This window comes from Trichosurus vulpecula, chromosome 6 (assembly GCF_011100635.1).
Source record: "Trichosurus vulpecula isolate mTriVul1 chromosome 6, mTriVul1.pri, whole genome shotgun sequence".
In the NCBI taxonomy this organism is placed as follows: domain Eukaryota; kingdom Metazoa; phylum Chordata; class Mammalia; order Diprotodontia; family Phalangeridae; genus Trichosurus; species Trichosurus vulpecula.
The window spans coordinates 106,872,967-106,887,405 of record NC_050578.1 but is presented as its reverse complement, the minus strand read 5'-3'; the positions used below and the strand labels follow the sequence as shown (position 1 = coordinate 106,887,405).

At 38.4% G+C, this 14,439-nt stretch overlaps 1 protein-coding gene across 1 annotated transcript in view; it reads left to right on the top strand.

Annotated features, from left to right (window-relative positions):
* EDNRA (endothelin receptor type A) overlaps positions 1 to 14,439 on the top strand; it is an 89,357-nt gene that overhangs the window by 62,179 nt on the left and 12,739 nt on the right. The window contains exon 4 of the mRNA XM_036763838.1: positions 2,557 to 2,755. Within this exon, the coding sequence (XP_036619733.1) occupies positions 2,557 to 2,755 (199 nt within the window). The remainder of the gene's footprint in view (positions 1 to 2,556; positions 2,756 to 14,439) is intronic.

The following is a 14,439-nucleotide window of genomic DNA, read 5'->3' as shown; positions in this document are numbered from 1 at the left end:
GAGTCAAATTATTGACTTGTGGCCAATGGGAGGGAGCACCTGCAGTCTCAGGCATCACTGAATAGAACAGGCTGACTGATTTTTTTTTTAATCATTCATTCTGACTCTCCTCTGATTAATCACAAAGACCTTTCCTAAGTGAAGTGTGGGAAGACCAATGGCCAGGAAATCAAAAAACCTCATTGGAAAGAGCCCTCAGACACCCTTTTCATCAGCGAATTACTCATTTCCCCTTTACGCACCTCCACCACATTTATGCATTCTACTTGGTCCTGCCCCCACAACTATCTTTCTATGAACCACCTCCAGCTCCCTGCACAGTTAGCTCAGAGCGCTAGGTGACTAAGGAATAGCACATGGGGCTTGGATCCAGGAAGGACTGAGTTCACATCCTGCCTCAGCCAGTTACTAGCTATGTGACTTTGGACAGGTCAATTAACCTGTCTCAGTTTCCTCATCTGTGAAAATGGGGATATAATAGCACTTACCTCACAGGGAGGATAAAATGGGATAATATGTATAAAGCATTATTTTGAAAACCTTAAAGCACTATAAAAATGCTAGTAGTTATTAATTATCATCATTATTATTATCATTTTTGTTATTATTAATTAGCCCTGTGATACACCTTAGCTTGCTTCTTCCAGCCTCCTGCTAGTTATTTTTAGGAAATATTTTGTACAACAGAATCTGGCCAAATTGAGAAATTCACCCTGAAAATCGAGAAGTATTTTTAGGGGAAGGAAATCCTTGTTGCATTTAAGAGATGGTGTTAAAGGAATGGTCAGTTAATTGGCTTTTTAGGCTTGGCCTGGAAAGATAGCAACACCTTGACGGATCTAGGGATCTGAGACCCAGGAACTTGATTCTGTCAGTCTGTCCTAATATGATGTGCGGCCTTTTTTGAGTGACTGACTAAAAGATCTTTGTTGTAATTAGTCAGACAGAGGAGACTCAGGCATATCGACTATCTAACGAAAGCCTGATCCTTGGTTTCTGCTTCTCTTTTGTTTTGTGGGGTTCTAAATTATTTTCTGAATTTTTTTTCTAAAGTATGACCTTCAATCATTCACAAACATTAACATTTTAAATTACATAGAGTCAGTCAGTCAGCAAGCATTTATTAAGAGCCAAGGAGGTACACTATGCTAACCTCCGGGGATGCCAAAACACACCCTGCTCTCAAGGGGCTCACAGATTAAGGGGGGAGACAAACAACATGCAAACAATTATGTACAAACAAAATATAGACAGTAGGATAAAAAGATACACAACGGGAGAGGGAGGCACACATGGTATCAGGAAAATCACAGAACATGAAATAAGGTGGTATGTGAAATTGTGAACTCCTATTATGGTTTGTTTTGGGGGAAAGGAGGAAATATATATTAAATTTAGCAAGGTAGCTAGCTATCCTATTTCATTCTGCATTAAGTTACTCATTTAGAGGAGATAAATGGAGAGTACACTGGACCTGGAGACAAAAGAGACCTGGATTTGAATCCTGCCTCTGATACATCCAATTTTATTACCAACGACAAATCGCTTCTCTGAGCCTGTTTCCTCCTCTATACAGTGGTGATAATAATATCTGTAACATGTAACAAGGTTATTAGAAGGAACAAGCACGTTTATAAAGCTCTTTGAAATCCTTTAAACACTACCGTATGTAGCTGGCAATTCTTGTACAAATGCCTTATCTCACCTACTAGTTAGTAAACTGCTGAAGGGAAGTTTTATTTATCTTTTTATCTTTGTCGGCACCTGGCAGGTGGTTTGCACATAAGAAATGTTTAATTATGTTTATTGAATGAATGGATTCACCCAGATGTGATCAGGCACTGAAGAACTAATTCAAACTAACCCAATTTGTAAGCCGATTAGTGAATCTGAATGCCAATTTATCCATTTCCAACTGCCTGGATAATCGGTATTCTATCAGTCATTTGCATTGACCACACCCTCCCACTGGATAGATCCACCAGTTATAATACGAAATTATAGCTTGCTTGATAAGCAAAGAATTAGACCACAGTCTCTAAAAGATATTCTTAGATGTTTTTATTATACTCACCTCTGTTTTAGGATATTCCTGTCTTATTACAAATGCTGGTTGGTAGAATAAAACACCCTGAAAAATTCTTCCTAACTATCTTTTTATTATTTTCCATAGGCTACAAGGATAGAAAGCATCCTGGAGTGTGAGTTTTACAGGGCATGTAGTCCAATTTCCTAACACACACACACACACACACACACACACACACACACACACACACACACACACATATATATATATATATATATATAAAATATATATAATATTTGTCTATGTACATGTTGAAATCTCCCCCAAAGAATGTAACCTCCATGAAGGCAAAAGCTATTTTTTGTTTTTGTCTTTGTAACCCTAATACCTATCACATAGTAGGACCTGTAAGGACACACAACAGACCATTTCAGGCTGATTTCATATGGATTCCATTTTAAGAATTGCATCATTTTACCTAACACTCAACGATCTAATTAATTAATTCTTTCACCTGTTTATTTCAGGTACAGAGCAGTTGCCTCCTGGAGTAGAGTTCAGGGAATTGGGATTCCCTTGATCACCGCAATTGAAATTGTGTCCATCTGGATTCTGTCCTTCGTCTTGGCTATTCCTGAAGCCATTGGGTTCGTCATGGTGCCCTTTGAGTATAAGGGCAAAGAACACAAAACCTGCATGCTCAACCCCACCAATGAGTTCATGGAGGTACTTAATAACTTTGCATAGTCTAATTGGGAATTGTTCTTTTCTAATCAAGCATTAATTATATAGAGACTTGGGCTGTGGTGATGGCTGAAAAGTGTCTAGAGGGGGACAACTAGAATAGTGAAAGACCTTGAAGAGGTACTTAATAACTTTGTATAATGTATTTGAAAACCATTCTTAGGGGCAACTAGGTGGCACAGTGAGAAGAGCACCAGCCCTGGAGTCAGGAAGACCTGAGTTCAAATCTGCCCTCAGATGCTTGACACACTTACTAGCTGTGTGACCTTGGGCAAGTCACTTAACCCCAATTGCCCTGCCTTCCCCCCTCCAAAAAAAAAAGCCATTCTTTTCTAATTAAGGATTGATTTTGTAAACACTTGGGTTGTACTGATGGGTGAAAAATATCTGGAGGGGGACAATCAAAATGGTAAAAGATCTTGAAATTAAGAACATAAGGATCAGTTAGGGGGTAGGAGGGAGGGGAAGGGGAGTGGACGAAGGACCTTGGACCAGAGAAGAGCAGAGAAATCTTAGGAGGGATGTGATAACTAACTTCAGAGGGCTGTCATAGAGAAGACAGATTAGGCTTGTTCTGCTTGGCCCCAGAAGGCAGAGCTATAAGCAGTGAGTTCAAGTTGCAGAAGAGTAAATTCAAAATTGATATAAGATAAAACTTCTCCGCAATTAGGGCTACACAAAGTTGAATGGGCTATGTTGGGAGATGAATCAGTTTCTCTTCCTTGGAAGTCTTCAAGAAAAGGCTGGATGTCCGCCTGTTGAGTGTGTTGTATAGAGGATTCTTGTTCTGTAGAGGTCACACTAGATGGCCAATCAGGTCCCTATAGAACACTAAAATTCTGTTATTCTGGGATGCTTGTGTGATTCCAGGATCTGTGGGTAATTCAGCTAGTGCAAATCAGAAGTTGTCAACTTAGTGAGAAAATGAGTGAAATGGGTCTTTTAGCATTTTTGTAAATAATCAGGTTTATCTGATGTCAGTGGATAGAGAGCAGAGAGGTCTTGGGTTCAAGTCTCTCCTCTCACCCATACTGTCTGCGTGACCTCTTGCTCCAGGGCAACTCTCTTTGACAGTAAACTGTGGGGAAGCTCCACACCTGCATTGCTAAAAGGAAGTTTTCCCACCTGGGAGTTCTCTCTATCAATGAAACCACAAGTCTAATACTTAGCACCTTTGTAAACAAAACTAAATTTATGAATTTTTTCTATGTGACCCTGGCCAAGTCATTTAACCCTTGATGTCTCGGGCAGCTCTCTAAGACCGTAAATTGCAAAACAGTTGTTAGCATGCGCTGGTAAGAAAGAGTTTCCTTATCAGGGGTCCTCTATACCAATAAAATCCCAAGTCTAAAGCATATTCCCACCCCCAGCTAGGTGGCACAGTGGATAGAGCACTGAGCCTAGAGTCAGGAAGACCTGAGTTCAAGTCTCACCTCAGACACTTCCTAGGTGTGTGGGATGCTGGCTAAGTCACTAAACCTCAGTTTTCTCCATTACAGAATGAGAATAATAATAATAGCATTTACCTCCCAGGGTTGTAATGGGGATAAAATAAAGTAATACTTATAAAGCACTTAGTGCGACATCTGGAACACAGTAGGCACTTAATATATGCTTGTTTCCTTCCTTCCCCCCTCAAAAAAATTACAGCTCTAGCTATAAAAACGTTATATGTCATTACAATATAACACATAGTATGGCAGGTTGCATGGTACAATGGGGAGAATACGAGTTTTGGAGTTAGAGAACCTCGGTTCAAATCTCAACTCTACTATTTACTTGCCTTAATATGGCCTTAGAAAAGCTCTCTAACTTTCCTGGGCTTCAAGGTCTGTAAAATGAGGGGGAGGGCAGAGGAAGGGAAGTTTCTAGATGGTCTCTCAGATACCTTTCAGTTCTAAGTCTACAAGCCAACAATCTGTCAGGCCCACAAATAAGGTTACAAATTTCACATGTCCTAGGAAAATCCACGTTCCTCCATCACATTCTTTCTTACTAAGTCAGCAAAGTCTATAAGGTTTGTACGTAAAAGAATCTACCCTCCTCTTACGGTCACATGTACATCATAACAACATAATTTAATGAAAACATTTTGGATTTTTTTATAATTACAAATTTTTAAACATACCAGACCACAAAAGTCAACCTCATTCAACCAAGGAGTTCAGGTGCACTGAAAAATTTGTTTAAAATACACATTCTCTATGAAAACATGTTCCATATGGAAGTAAGGAAGGGAAACCAAAGGGATAACTATTTTTTTAATCAGTATTATTTATTGCTTTGATGTAAGCTTCCTGCTTCATAAATTCCAAAACTTAGCTATTGACAGACAGGTCAAGGTATGTTTTTATATCTTGGAAAGTTCTCAAAATTAGTGGTTTTACAAGGTGACTAATTATCCACTTTGTAAGTCTTTTTTTTTTTTCATGTAAAATATGGTTCACAGGAGTTGCCAAACTAGCTTTTCTAAAAACTAAAATCTTCTGTTTCTCAACTAATTTTCATGCCAAATCTTCTTCCAGCTTGAAAGGACCTATGATTTCATTAGTGTGGGAGCTCTTTTCACCATCACAGATTATATCCCCTCCACACAGGAGTTTAACAACCAGCTCTCTGGGAAAAATGTATCATGACGTACTTTTAGGTTTAATCTGTATTACTAATATTTTCTCCACCACTTTTTAAAGTCAAGACAATCAATAAAATCAAACCCTGATTTGTGGCATATGATGGATGATTTCCAAGGTATACCTGTTCACGCTGAAAATTTAACTTTCTTGAGCCATTAAGAGATAAGTCAAGAATATTTTGGCCTCTATGCCTTAAGTAGATAGCCTTCAAGAGGTCCTATGGTCAAAAAAATTCACCATCTAATAGCCAACTTTCTGGTGATAGATAAATAAGGTGAACATGGCCCACAAAAGGTAAAAAGTTGGCAGTTACTGTCTGGTCAACAATATGAGCAAATAACCTGAAAAATTTGGTCCAAAAATCCTGTACTTTCAACTCAATTATCTATATAAATTATCTTTATGGTTAAATAATTATAATCCATCAATCAATGATGTAAAGTTGACCTTAAAAGAGTGGCCACAGTAATGCAGAATTTCTCTTAATTCTCTGCAGAAATGGACAGGAATTGGGGCAGCTAGGTGGCGCAGTGAGTAGAGCACCAGCCCTGGGAGTCAGGAGGACCTGAGTTCAAATGCAGCCTCAGACACTTGACACACTTACTAGCTGTGTGACCTTGGGCAAGTCACTTAGCCCCAATTGCCCCGCCTTCCCCCCTCCAAAAATTAAAAAAAAAAAGAAATGGATAGGAACAGAGCACTCAGATTATAAATGAATAAAATTTAATACAGCATAATATTAAATAATTGGTTAATACTGTAGTGCTGAAAGTAAAGTAGCCCAAGTTGCCCAAGAAATAGGGTGAAAACAGAAGCAAAAAGCCAAGAATCACCTGCTCAGAAACTGGCAAGCCTAAGAAGAGGGGATATAATTTAGAAGTTGGAGAAGCTTCCATTGGGTTGATGTCCCAGTGGAAATTGGTATTTACCTTCTCAATGTTACTACAGAATTACATTAAGAATGGTACCCCTGGGGCAGCTAGGTGGTACAGTGAGTAGAGCACCAGCCCTGGAGTCAGGAAGACCTGAGTTCAAATCCAGCCTCAGACACTTGACACTTACTAGCTGTGTGACCTTGGGCAAGTCACTTAACCCCAACTGCCCTGCCTCCCCTCCAAAAAAATAGGAAAAAATTTTAAAATAATAATAAAAAGAATGGTACCCCTAAAAAGAAACTACATGAGCCCACAAAGAAGATAAAATGGAGTTACTTGAGGTCAGAAATACCATTGGTATGACTACAGTAGATCAGCTGGGAAGATATGAGACAGAGAAAAGAGGAAAATGAGACAGTATATGTCTTCATATTGGAGAGTGAATAGAAAGAAACACTCACCTCGCTGAGCTTGGATCCAACATGTTCATATTACAAGAGCCCAAGGATTTAACAACTGGTCCTGGGACTTAAGAACTAACAAGGGAAAGTGAGTACGACTTTGTGTCTAATGAATTGTCTATTTATAGATTATTAGGAAGGGAAATTTATATTCTTGATTTATTACTCTTGGGGTACTTTCTATATGGGTAATTATAAAACTCAGACAATTTTTTTTTACAAAGTTACTTAATCTAAGACCTCTTTGTGCCCACATAAATAATTAAACCAGAACATAATAATTCCCTTGTATATACTGTATTCATAAAAATGATATTCATAGAATATTAAAGTTCGTAGAAAACTTAGGAACATCTAATCCAACTCTTTAAAAAAATAAATGAGTAATTGAGGCCCAAAGAGGTTAAGTGAATTGACCAGAATCACAAAGCTAGAGAGAGGATTCTTAAAACCCAAGACTCTAGTCTCACTCAGGTCCTCAGATTCCAAATCCGACAAGAAAAGATTCATAGGACATGGCAAAATTGACCTCATACAAATACTTTATTAAATGGTATTCAGTAAATGTCATTGATGAGTCTAAGGAATTAAAATCTGCAAATAATTCTGAGTGTTAATCTCTTCTAGAAAATAAGGAGTCTTTTACTATACTCAATGTTTTTTCTCTTAAGAAAATGGCAAACTCAACTATAATAACTGTACCCTAGAGGTTTCTATGTAGCAATTCCAGAGTTGCTCAGAGGGACTATTCTCCAAGATATTTGTGCTTAGAGAAAAAAAAATTGTCTCCTTCTATCTGTCCTTTATGAAAACAAAGAAGAGGAAATCCTGCAGCCAGTGGAAGAAAACAGATTCAACTCATGAGCAGTATTTTCGGCCTGAATTTGTGCTTGAGAGATACTCTGCCTTTGTTTTACACAATGCCAATGTGTCAGCTTAAGTTCCAAAATAGCATGTCAGAGCTCTCTCAATAAGCTGAATTCTTCCCCAAGAATTATTTTCGTTTGAAGGAAAATAAAAGAATGGTCTCTTTTCAAATTTTCATCCTGCCAAAAAATTCTTAAACTGGAATTGGTCCTCAGGGTTGTCGTGGTAACAAGAGATCAACGTATATTAATTATCTAATGTGTGCAGAATCAGAGAATGTCAATTGGGAAGGACCAAAAGGCTATCCAGTCCAACCCACCCCTGAATAAGAATCCTCTCTATAATATACCTAACAATTGGCCATCCAACCTTTGGTTGAGGGCTTCTGCTTCCTGAGGCAGCCCATCTCATTTCTTAATAGTTCTAATTGTTCATGGGTTTCTTCCTTATATCAAGCTTAAATTTGCTTCTGCAGTTTCCACCAGTTGTTTCTAGTTCTGTCCTCTAGAATGGGCAAGTTCAATCACTCTTTCATATGGCAGCCCTTCAGCACTGGAAGACAACTAGGTTTTGACTTCTGCAGGCTAAACTTCCCCATTTCTTTCAACTGATTCTCATGTGTCATGAACTTGAGACCATTCACCATCCTGATTTCCCTCATCTGAGCACTCTCCAACTCCAATCAATGATTTTCCTAAAAATTTGGTGCCCAGAACTGAATGCTTTAATCTAGGTGTGGTCTGACAAGGCTTGAACATAGCAAAACTAAAATTTCTGAATTCTATGAATCTTTGAATGCCACCAAAGTTGGCAATAGCCCTCTTGGCTACCATATCACAAATTTTAGAAAAGGACAGGGTCATTGCCCCCATGGAACTTACGGATTAGTAGAAAGAAAAGATAGCCAACACAGATATATGGCTGTACTACTTTGGGACTTTATCTGATTGACTTCTGCCCCAGAAGACTCATTGTGGGGATAACCTCATCATCCTACAAGATGCCATCAGCCTTGGTGTTGTTGTGGTTGTTGTTCAGCCGTGTCAGACTCTTCGTGACCCCATTTGGAGTTTTCTTGGCAAAGATACTGGAAGTAGCTTGTCATTTTCTTCTCCAGTTCATTTTATGAATGAGAAAACCAAGGCAAACAGAGTTAAATGATTTGCCTGGGGTCACACAGCTAGTAAGTGTCTAAAACCAGATTTCAACTCATGAAGATGAAGTCTTCCTAACTCGAGGCAGGCACTCACTCAAACCACTGCACCAGCCTTGATAATCCAACTCTGTACTGCCCTCTGCCTAATTGGAAGGTAGGGACATGAACTCAGAACCTCCACTTAATTAGGCAGCTCAGACACCTTCACCAGCTTCTCTGACTTCTCCATCATGCTCCCCCACTTTTCAACTTCTTTTTGCGTGTTAACTTCTCCCGTTAGAATATAAGCTCCTTGAAGGCAGGGAATGTCTTTCTTTTTTCATATTTGTATCCCTAGGGCTTATCACAGTACCTGACACATAGTAGGTGCTTAATAAATGCTTATTGATAGATTTAGATAACCATAATTTGCAGCATACATTTTAATTTACATGTAAGTACCTTAGAAAGGTGTAAAACTATAAACTCTCAGGGATAAAGTCCTACCTTACTCAGAGGGAAGGGTAAACATCATTGAGGAGTCACATTTTAAATGGCCTTAAAGGATATTCAGAAATGATTGTGATGTAAAAACAAAAGGCATCAATGAAACTTTTTTTTTTTAATTTTTGAAGACTTCTAAGTGAATGAAAATCAACCATCAGTAGACGGCAAGGAGAAGGGAAGGCATTCCAGGTGCAGGGAACAGTGTGAGTAAAGAGACAGCAGCAGAATGATGCAGTGTATCTTCAGTGGGGCAGAATGGAGTCTAGTTTAGCTGGAGTGTAGGATGAGTCATGGTGAGTAATAAGAAATGTCTCAAAAGGTAGGGTGACATAGGAGTTTAAATTTATTCAGGAGGTGATATGGAGCTACTAAAGATTTTGGAGCATCAAAGTAACATGATAGAGTATAGCATCTCCAGCTGTTATAATCTAGTGTTCAAATACCAAGATCCAAGACACCATAGAAATGAGAGAGCAAGTCTGTGACTTGATAGCAGAAATTACTCTCTAAGGAGCAGCCATCAACTGGTGGCCCTACCACAATCAAATGGAATCTCAAGACTGATGAAATCTTGAAGGATGATGAGGGTATCCTAAACAGTCATGAGGGTCAGATTATGATTCTCTACAATACGTTCGTCTCTTTTTTCCCCTTCTGCTTTCTCTTGGTTCTTCCCCCTTAGACTGTATCTGCTCTTATGTGTTCGGTTCTGGGTACCATATTTTAGGAAGGACATGAATAATAAGTTGGAATGTGATCAGAGAACTGTAACCATTATGGTGAGATCATGCCATATGAGCATCGGTTGAAGGAACTGGGGATGTTTAGCTTTCGAAAGACCAGTGAAGAAAATTTTAGTTGTTTTCAAATGGTTAAAGACCTGGCATGTTGAAGATTAAGCAGACTTTCTCTGTTTGGTTCCAGTGTGCAAAAGTGATAGAAGTTGCTAGGAAGAAAAATTAGGTTTGATATATGGGAAATTTCCCTTGGAGCCATCCCTACCACTAAATAGAATTCCTCAGGAGATAGCTGATCTCCATTCACTTAGAAGTCTTCAAAAAAAATAAAAATTTTAAAATAAGGTTTCTTTGATGCTTTTTGTTTTTATGTCATAGTCAATTCTGGATAATACTCCCCTCTTCCCATCCCCTCCCCACCCTGCCCAGACCTCTCTTGTAATTAAGAAAAACAGTTCAGTAAAACCAATTGATACACAACTGTGTCATTTGGTCCACAAGCATTGATTAATCATTACTGTGTTCTAAGAACTATGCTAAATCCTGGGGATAAAAAGAAGGGCAAAAAGCATGATCATTGTCTTCAAGGAGCTGAAATTCAATCAATCAATTCAATCAATTCAAATTCAATCAATCAATAGATTAGATTGTAAGCTCCTTGAGGGCAGAGACTGTCTTTAGCCCCTTTTTGTATCTGCTTTACTTAACACAGTACCTGGCATATTGTAGGTACTTGCTAAATGTTTATTGATTGAAAAGTCTGGATTGATTGGAAAACCACTTGAGTATGTTTTAAAGGGGATTCTTGTTTAGGTGTGGGTTAGACTGGCTGGTTTCTGAGGTCCCTTCTAATTCTGAGAGTCTCTGATTCCTCCCTCCTAATCTTTTTTCTCATCTCTTTCTTATACTCTCTTTTTACCTTCTTCCCTACAAACAAGTTAGGCCTGCCATGCTGCCACCCCTTACCCTATTCCCCACACTCCATTTATTTTTTTTCCTTTTTTTTTTTATTAATTTCTTTATTTATTTTTAGTTTACCACATACGGTTCTACATAGTTTTGAGTTCCAGATTTTCTCCCCTCCCTCCCCCCTCCCTCCCCAAGACGGCATGGAATCTCATATAACTGTCATGTATAACTTTGCATTGAATTAATTTATGCACTAGTCAAGTTGTGGAGAAGAATTTTGACCAAAGGAATGAATCATGAGAAAGAAGAAACAGAACCAAAAAAAAAAAAAAAAACCAACCCAAAAACAAAAACTAGAGAGAAGCAAAAACGGCGAGCATGTAGTACGCCTCGATCTGTATTCAAACTTCAGAGTTCTTTCTCTGGATGAAGATAGCATTCTCCATCTTGAGTCCCCTGGAGTTGTCCTTGCCCCTTAGGTTGCTGAGAAGAGGGCAGTATGTCAGGGTTGGTCCTCACGGGATCCATATATCTGTGGCTGTGCACAACGTTCTCCTGGCTCTGCTCCGCTCACTCAGCATTATGTCGTGTAGGTTTTTCCAGGTTGTTACGAAGTCTGCATCATCCCCATTTCTTATGGCACAGTAGTATTCCATCACCTTCATATACCACAGCTTGTTCAGCCATTCCCCAATTGATGGGCATCCCTTTGATTTCCAATTCTTGGCTACCACAAAAAGAGCTGCTATAAATATTCTTGTACATATGGGTCCTTTTCCCGCTTGTGTGATTTCTTTGGGATACAACCCTAGAAGTGGTATTGCTGGGTCAAAGGGTATGAACATATCTATAGCCCTTTGAGCATAGTTCCAAACTGCTCTCCAAAATGGCTGGATCAGCTCACAACTCCACCAGCAATGCAACAATGTTCCAATTTCCCCACATCCTTTCCAGCATTTATCATTTTCCTGTTTTGTTATTTTAGCCAATCTGACAGGAGAGATGTGGTATCTAAGAGTTGTTTTGATTTGCATTTCTCTAATCAGTAGTGATCCAGAGCATTTTTTCATATGCCTACAGATAGCTTTAATTTCTTCCTCTGAGAACTGCCTGTTCATATTCTTTGACCATTTCTCAATTGGGGAATGGCTTGTATTCCTATATATTTGGCCTAGTTCCCTGTATATTTTAGAAATGAGGCCTTTATCAGAGATACTAGTTGCAAAGATTTTCTCCCAATTTTCTGCTTCCCTCCTAATTCTTGTTGCATTGGCTTTTTTTTGTACAAAAACATTTCAATTTGACATAATCAAAATTATTCATTTTGCATTTTGTAATGCTCTCTGTCTCTTGTTGGGTCATGAATTCTTTACTTTTCCATAAATCTGATAAGTAAATTATTCCTTGCTTTCCCAAATTACTTATAGTATCAGCTTTTACTCCTAAATCATGAACCCATTTTGACTTTATTTTGGTATATGGTGTAAGATATTGGTCTATGCCCAGTTTTTGCCCTACCATTTTCCAATTTTCCCAACAGTTTTTGTGAAATAGTGAATTATTAGCCCAGAAGCTGGCCTCTTTGGGTTTATCAAAGAGTAGATTGCTAAACTTGTTGATTTCTCCTACCTGTGTACCTATCCTATTCCACTGATCCACACCCCTGTTTCTTAACCGGTACCAGGCAGTTTTGATGACTGCTGCTCTGTAGTACAGTTTAATATCTGGTGTGGCTAAGCGACCTTCTCTAGCATGTCTTTTCATTAATACCCTAGATACTCTAGACCTCTTGTTTTTCCAAATGAATTTTGTTATTATTTTGTCCAGCTCAGTAAAATAATTTTTTGGTAGTTCGATTGGTATGGCACTGAATAGATTAATTTAGGTAAAATTGTCATTTTTATTATATTAGCTCAGCCTAATCATGAGCAACTGATATTTTTCCATTTATTTAGATCTGATTTTATTCGTGTGAAAAGTGTTTCATAGTTATGTTCATATAGGCCCTGGGTTTGTCTTGGCAAATAGACTCCCAAATATTTTATAGTGCCATCAGTAACTTTGAATGGAATTTCTCTTTCTATCTCTTGCTGTTGGGCTTTGTCAGTAATGTATAGGAATGCTGAGGATTTATGTGGGTTTATTTTATATCCTGCAACTTTGCTAAAGTTGTTTATTATTTCAAGTAGTTTTTTACTTGATTCTCTAGGATTCTCTAGATAAATCATCATATCATCTGCAAAAAGTGATAATTTAGTTTCTTCTTTTCCTATTCTAATCCCTTCAATTTCCTTTTCTTCTCTTATTGCTACAGCTAATGACACTCCATTTATTTTAATCATGCTGGCAATAGTCCCATAAGAAAAAGTTTCTCACCGTTGTTCTGGAGACATGAAGTAGCCTTTCCCAAAATCATGGGGTCAACATCCAGCTTTTCACATTTGACAACAGGACAGTGGGCACTGGGGAAAGTACTGTACACATAGCCCTCATATTTCTGGGAGGAGAGATAATAAAATAAAGAGGTCTCTCTCTGATGTGAATTTTTTTTGCAGTTATAAAGGTAAAGAGGTTGTGTGGAAGGAAAAATAAAAGATGCTATCAAAGAAATCCATGAATGAAAAAGATGGGCTAGTCATATGACAAACAAAAGGCACCGCTGATGGTTCCATTGGTTAGCCACTCACTCCTCTGGTATCCTCATGCTGTTGAGGAAACAAAAGGAGTGCCCTCAGCACATTGGGCAGATCTCCTATGGTGCATTTACAGAAGATAGGCTAGAGCGGCACAGATTGGGTAGGCATGGATGGGCTGTGATCTACAAAACTGAAAATTGGAGAGACTATTAACATCATTGAGATCATAGATTCATTAGAGTCCAAAGAACAGGAGACCCTCTCTGTAATTTGTGTTCTGGAAGACGTAACTTAAACTTGGCAGAGATCCTTTGTGGCCTAAATACTCCACTCTGGCATTCCTTTTCTCCACCAGACTTTACCTTTGTGACAGAGAACACAACACCCCAGCATTCTCTCCTTCCACAAATGATCTTGTGTTTACTTATCTCTTTGCTTGTTTTTATTACTTAATAGAAGTTCCTAGGCCAGAGACCACTTTTCATTTGGTTTTGAATGGACATCATTGGCTTAATTCAGTGTCTTACCCACAGAAGGCACTCAGTTCTTGCTCATAGAACTTCAGGATCACAAAATTGGAAGGAACCTTAGAAGTCATCAAGTCCAATCCCATTTTACTGATGAAGAAACTGAGAGGTTGAAGTGACCTGCCTGTGGTCACCCAGGAACTAATTGGTAGAGAGAGGATTAGAACTCAGGTCCTCTTCTTCTTTCCATTGTATCACACTGCTGAATTGATGTAGAATGAACTACTCCCAAAGAAACATTTACATAAACAGCTCTAAGTTAATTTCTTTGTAATTTTATATAACATTTTTATTACTCAGTAGCCATTAATAGAAGTCTATAAATACTGCCCAGTGGGCCTCTCATTGTTTGCATTATAATCAGAAATTACCTAAGTCT